We start from the raw sequence: 7,089 nt of genomic DNA on the forward strand, positions 1-7,089 counted from the left end.
GAGGAAGTGGGAGGGGAGCTGTTGCATTGTGGTAAACTGTGGTCAATGTCATGAGACAAAGTGTGTGTGAACTGCTCTATGGAAAGTGAATCTGCTCTGTAAATCTTCACCCAAATCACAGTTAAAAATAAATAAATAAATATGTGTAATAGGATACAATTTTCCAATACAGTTTTAAAATACACAGTTATATGTATTATAACCAGAAAAATCTGACTAAATATAATAACGAATGAAAAATACTAAAAGAGCAAATATCATAACCATATGCCTTCAAATGCCATCCATTCAGAACTGAGCCAGATGTGCTGCCAGGTGTGGAGACACACAAGCTGAACACACAGATCAACCCTCATAGAGCGTATGGCCTCGTGAAGGAGGAAGTCAGTTAACAGCAATGACACAAATCTATCACTAACGAGCATAGTATGCTAAAGGTATCGAGGAAAAATGGAGGGAGCTTTGGGATATGAAAATTTATCTGAAATTTTCAGGATGGGAAGCTGACAAAGGCCCCGAGGTAGAAGGAAGTGATGTTCATTCAAGAAGTAAAAGATCTGTGCACCTGGAGTATAAAGAGCAAGGAGAAATAAAAATGAAGTAACGTTCTATCTACAGGTGAAACAGTTAAATTAGTCATAAAACCCTCTGAAGGGTGGAAAAAGAAGAACAAGAAAAACTTGAATAAGCTTACCTTAAATATAACCTTAGGAGAAACTCATTCATTCATACATGCTCTTAAATTACATGCTCTTACGAAACTGAAAAAAAAAGCCAAGGAAAAGAGGAAAGCCTAAAAAAGAAGGGGGGTGGGGGGATAAAAAGCAAAGGGCAGAGAACTGGAAGAATATAAAACAGGAAATGAGTCAGGCTTCTATGAGATTACGAAGATTGATGATCAATACTTACCAATGTAAGTCCCAGTTGTTTTACAAATCATGGAACCCAAATCCCCATTCGGATGGTCTAGCTTTAGACCGTACCTAATAAAATATATATGTTAATTGCAAAGTTTACACTGACACTACAGTTTTAAAATATTGTCATCCCCTTAAAAACATTTTATTAATTTCAAAATATGCTTCAGGACAGAAATTGTTGTTACAACAAAAATCTCTGTAAAAGGAAAATGTTTCCCAGCCTTGGTTGAAGATATTTGAATAAAAGTTTATTTAACAATTAAAATTAATTTGGGTATCTCCATTGAAGCTCCTTTAAAGTATTTAAAATAGTACCACATGAAACAATTTGATAAAATTGTTTCTTAAAACATCATTTCTTATCATAATTTAAGTAATAGTGCATATCATAATACACTGGAGAAAGACAGAGGTATCAGTAACACTATATAAAATAAGGGAGCTCTGGTAGCACAGTGGCTAAAGCACTTGACTGCTAACCAGAAGGCTGGCGGTTCAAACCCACCAGCCACTCCTCGGAAGGAAGGTTGGGCAATCCTACTTCCGTAGTGATACTGCCTCGGAAACCCAAGGAGGGGTCGCTATGAGTCGGGGCCGACTCGACGGCACATAACAACAACAACAACATATAAAATAAAGGACTGCTAAATTACTATATGGTGTGTTATAATTTACAAATTATAAAGTATTTAGCTATGCAATATCATTAGAAATTACTATTAAAGTATGTTTGTATCTGCCATTTATTTCTCTATAGAAAATTATTTTAACTACTTACATATTATCAGATTGTGGTTTGAGAAGCTCACAGGGCATTCCTCCAATATACACTCTGTATAAAAATTTTTATTAGAAGAGATTAAGTAATATTTAATAAATGGTTTCAAATCAATTATTAGCCAAGCGAATTAGCCACTTTATTTTTCTCTCCATCACTTATTATCAATTATTCATTCAACAAATATCTACTAAATACCTATCATGTGGCATTACCTGCTCTAGGTACTGGAATGCAGCAAAACATGCATCCTGCCCTTGTGGGACCAACATTCCAAGTGGAGGACATGGAAAATAAACATGATAATCAGGATATATTTGGTGTGTTACAAAGTGATAAGTACTATGGAAAAGAAAAAGTAGCAAGTTAAAGTAGGTAATAGTGGGCCTGAAGGGCAGGTGGGAGAAAGATGAGGCAGTTTGTTTCTGTAAAGATTTACAGCCTTGGAAACCTTCGGGGGCAGTTCTACTCTATCTTATAGGGTCACAATGTGTCAGAATAGACTAGATGGTAATGGGATGGAAACAGACCATAAATTCTTTCATAGGTACTGTCTGTTACTCATTCGTATGCCCTCAATAATTTGCAACTGGTTTGAATGGAAAATTTGCCTGAATTCACAAAACTGTGAGAAGCAGAAGAGTTCGAGCACTAAGGTCTCCTGATTTTCCGTACAGTACAAGGCCCATTGCCCTCTCCCTCCCTGATAATGAAATTCAGGATCAACGCAACAACTTGGGGATCTTAATGTCAGCATTAACATGGTGGAGAGAGGATAAATGCAGCTCTAAGACCTTCTCACATTTTCAGATGTGTGAAAAAACTTTAATATATTTATATATTCATATCTCAGATTTCATAGCACAAGGGCTATGTTCCCTGGTCTCTGAGACCCCTTCTGAGTTTATGATTCATGAAATAAGTCCTATCCACAAATAAATTCCAGCTGCAGTGAAAAAAAAAAAAATTTGTTTGAAAACTAAATACTCTATTTCCTGTCATAATTACGGAAAAGGATGACTCAGCAAATCAAATTTAAGAATTAGATTGTAAACCACGCATAACACTAAAACTACCCTGAAACAGACAAAATCTTTAATAATGCCAAATTTTCTATATAAAATATTCATTTCTATATGTAATAGTTCTGTTATTACATATAAGGAATCAATATGAAATTTTCCAGAGTAATGTAGGTGCATGCAACTGTGATTTGAGAACTCGGCCTCATAGGAGGCCAGATAAATCAACTTTATTTCATTTAACACTTTTCAAATCCATCATTTTAGAAAATTATTTATGCATATGTATATGAATATATATAATATGTGTTGTTGTTCTTGTTATGGGCCGTCGAGTCGGACCTGACTCACAGTGACCCCTCCTTGGGTTTCTGAGGCAGTATCACTATGGAAGTAGATTGCCCCATCTTCCTTCAGAGGAGTGGCTGGTGGGTTTGAACTGCCAGCCTCTGGTTAGCAGTCAAGTGCCTTAGGCACTACGCTACCAGAACTCCTATATAATATGTAGTGGTATATAAATATTTATTTAAACACTTGTATTAAAAGAAATTTTCTAATTGCTGTTTGAATTATTTATTTAATTTATCCATTTACTCATTTCATTTATACAATAAGCATGAAGCATCTTGAAAATCATTATACTAAGTCTGTACTTTCTTCACAGGACTTTTGGTTTTTTTAAGGCAGGATTGAGATAACTCCACTTATGTCCTAAGAAGATAACTCTACTAACAATGCTAGTTTCCAGCCCAAAACATGGATCTGGACACAGCCGGTAAATGGAGAAACCAGTGATAGAGGAACCAGTGTTCAAGCTGTGGCCTATTAATACATTATTGGCCATTTATAGGATAGGGTAGTGCCTAAGGCACTTGACTGCTAACCAGAAGGCTTGCGGTTCAAACCCACAGGCCACTCCTCGGAAGGAAGGTTGGACAATCTACTTCTGTAGTGATACTGCCTTGGAAACCCAAGGAGGGGTTCTATGAGTTGGATCCAAGTCAGTGGCACATAACAACAACAACAACATGGTACAGAAGAAAGAGTGCCAACTTGTGTGTCAGGACAGTTTGGTTTCCTCCTGTACTTGACTAAGCTACATGACCATCAGGCTTCAGTTTTCTTTCTTTTTCATGTGCAAAATGAAGCCATTACATGAAATATAGAAGGTGTCCTCCAGTACTAAAGTTCTGTGACTCTAACTTAATTGCTATTGGACCTGCTTTCATGTGCCTTCTATTAATACAATCTATAACAGAAAGAGAAGGAATTATATCAAATCGGAAAAGAAAGGAGTATTGACAATTGCTCCCATGCCAATGACTCCTCCAACTATCTAGTTTTCTACCTATAACATCACTAAAATACATTGGTGAGTCCCATCACATTGTGGTTGTTTTTAATATCATTGGATCCATTATTTATGGAATATTATATCCTACTTTTGAGTTATAAGAATATGTTTTAGCATCAAAATATTACCTCAAAATCCTAACATTTTTTCCATTTGAGCTTAGTGCAGTATTACTTCCATAGACATCAGTAAAGATTCTCCCTTGGATGGTTATTAATGCACCTAAAAACAAGGGGAAAAAAGTTCTGTATAAAAGTATCTAGCCATTGACAAGGGGCAAGTTTGTAGTCACTTCTTGGTCACAGCCAGGTACCCAGAGGGACTGAGTAGTTGAACCTGTAGGCTTGGGACCATAGTCACAGGGGACATCAAACTCAATTGGCATAACATACTACACAAAACATTGTTCCACCTCCTACTTCAGCGAGTAGTGACTGGGATCTTAAAAGCTTGCAAGCAGCCATCTCGATGCAACAATGGGTCTCTCCTGGTCCAGAGCAAAGAAGAGTGAAAAAAACCAAAAATTCATGGAAACAATTAGTCCTAGCAACTGGTACACCATGCAGTTGGCAGCCTATATGACTATGAGACCAGAAGAACTAGATGGTGCCTGGCTATCACTGTCAACCACTTGCAGGGGGATCTATGTAGGAGATCCTGGATAGACAGACAGAACAATGTGGAACTAAACTCAAAATCATCTGGAGAAAAAAAAAGGGGAGTGGGGGTGGGGGAGACCAGGTTTCCTGGTCCGATAGAGCCTGGTGGAACCACTGACACTACGGTCCTTCAGGACTGGAATTGAACTCACACCTGTGGCTACCAGCCAAACAAAAGACAGACATATGAGTTGAACATTTACCTGAGATAGATAAACTCCTTGGAGAAAACAATCATGGGAGAAAGAAAGGCTGTTTATGCACAGGGAGACAGCTCAGGGAGCAGGAGTGCATGGAGGGATGGACACAGGGAAGAGGTAACTATGAGGAGGAAGTGGGAGGGGAGCTGTTGCATTGTGATAAATTGTAGTCGACATCTATATGGAAAGTGAATTTGCTCTGTAAATTTTCACCCAAATAACAATTTAAAAAAAAAAAGAGTATCTAGCCATGATTGTAACACCCAAACACTAGAAGTGTTCTGAGTAAAATCAGCATCCAAACACTGTTCACAATTATTGTTTAGCATTGTTCTGAAAGTTGTAGGAAATAGAATAAACATGAGTACACATCTATAAGTATTATTTATAGATTTAAAGAGATGTTTCAAGAAAGATTGGATGAATAATATTCAACAATTATTGCATGAGTTAATGAGTGATTTATTTGAAAATACAATCCATGCTCTATACTAAAAACAAGATAAATTCCAGGTGGAATAAAAATTAAATTAAAACCTAAAAATGCTAGAAAAAAATAGGTGAATATTTATAGAATATTTATTTAATCTTGGGATGGTGGGGCATTCTCTAGTATAAAAATGAAGGCATATATAATGAAGGATACAGATTTTATAAAAATGAAAATTTCTCAATGACAGAAAAATCATGAATGTTTAAAAGAAAACAATAAATTTGAAAAATTATTTGTCACACAATAACAGAGAAGTGATTGATTTCACTAATATATAAGAAATTCTTATATCTTAATATGAAAAAGATGACTAGCCTTAAATTAGGCAAATGAGATGACTTGGTAATTTATAAAGGAAGAAATACAAATGGTTAATAAACATAAAATAAATTCAATAGCATAAATCAAATAAATGGAATTTTAAAATTACTATATTTTTCATATAATAATTGAAAAAAATTAATACAAATTAATATTCAGAGTAATCAAGTTTACATAAATGAGTATTTTTGAGTGATACTGTTGAATTTATAAACTAGTGTGATTATAAGTTATTGTAATGAACCTTGGGAAGCCAGCCAAATGTCCAATCATTTAAAAAATAGTAGTAATATTAGAAAATCAATTTTGGAAGAATATTAAAAAACTGGAAAATATTCACCATATAATTTTAAGTGGAAAAAGTAGACAACATTGTGGTGTATGTATGTGCACATGTGCACATATATTCCAATTCTGTAATATAATATATTTTTCATGTAGCACATATATTCACAGATTAGGAAAAGAATAGATGATCTAATCATTGATATATATGTGATGTAGGATTACTTATAATTTTATCTATTTCTCACTTTTCTGTAATGACTATTATTTTTATAACTAGAAACTATGGTATTTATAAATTTTCAGGTATCATAATTTATATCTAAAGAAGTAATGTGACATATATTAATTCAGCTATTACATAACAAACCTGGAGTTCCAGATAATGGTGTGATGCTCCTTATTGTCGGGGTTCTGAAACGTCTTGCCTGTAAAATAATAATGTCAATAAGCAATCTATATTATGTATTTTGTTCTTAGCTTTATAAAATATTTCTACTTTTTCATAATTTTTATTTCAACAATATCCATGATATGATTGTCAAAATATTCCTTTTTATAAGTAACTAATAAAGTTTAGAATATTATTCTGAATATTCAAGATCCTTTTCTTACTCTCTAAAAAATCCACTTTTATTTCAATTATTGTGATATTTCAAAATGTTTTTAGTATGGCACTTTTAAAATTCAATCATCCTTTTCCTATTATTAGTGTAAGCCAAACTACAGTAATAATGATCTCTAGTAAAGACTTTATGAATTGTGTGGAATGACATTACAGAAAGCTGACTCCTGGTGAAACTCATGAAGGAGTGAGGGGGGGAAACATGTTTCAAAAAACAGAAGGAAAATATAGTATGGAAAAAGCCCAATAAAATAAGCTTTAATAACCAAGTTGATAATATTCTAGAACAGCTCAAGTATAATTCTTAAGAATTGTGACAACAAAGAGCTGGAAGTGAACAAAATTCCAGAAGCCACCAGCATGTTCTAATAACTGTGGTAGGCAGAATAATGCCCACCCCCTCTCCACATTTGTGGGAACCTAATTCCTAGC

General features: G+C 34.6%; 1 protein-coding gene across 1 annotated transcript in view; it reads right to left on the minus strand.

Moving 5' to 3' along the window:
- Nucleotides 1-7,089, minus strand: part of PKHD1L1 (PKHD1 like 1) — a 199,004-nt gene that overhangs the window by 186,513 nt on the left and 5,402 nt on the right. Inside the window, exons 4-8 of the mRNA XM_042783626.1 lie at nucleotides 6,403-6,460; nucleotides 4,203-4,296; nucleotides 1,699-1,752; nucleotides 910-983; nucleotides 758-761 (exon numbers count right to left, since the gene is read on the minus strand). Coding sequence (XP_042639560.1) covers nucleotides 758-761; nucleotides 910-983; nucleotides 1,699-1,752; nucleotides 4,203-4,296; nucleotides 6,403-6,460 — 284 coding nt within the window. The remainder of the gene's footprint in view (nucleotides 1-757; nucleotides 762-909; nucleotides 984-1,698; nucleotides 1,753-4,202; nucleotides 4,297-6,402; nucleotides 6,461-7,089) is intronic.

The sequence above is a fragment of the Orycteropus afer genome, unplaced genomic scaffold (assembly GCF_000298275.1).
Source record: "Orycteropus afer afer isolate SDZICR_OR568_19922 unplaced genomic scaffold, OryAfe1.0 scaffold00021, whole genome shotgun sequence".
In the NCBI taxonomy this organism is placed as follows: domain Eukaryota; kingdom Metazoa; phylum Chordata; class Mammalia; order Tubulidentata; family Orycteropodidae; genus Orycteropus; species Orycteropus afer.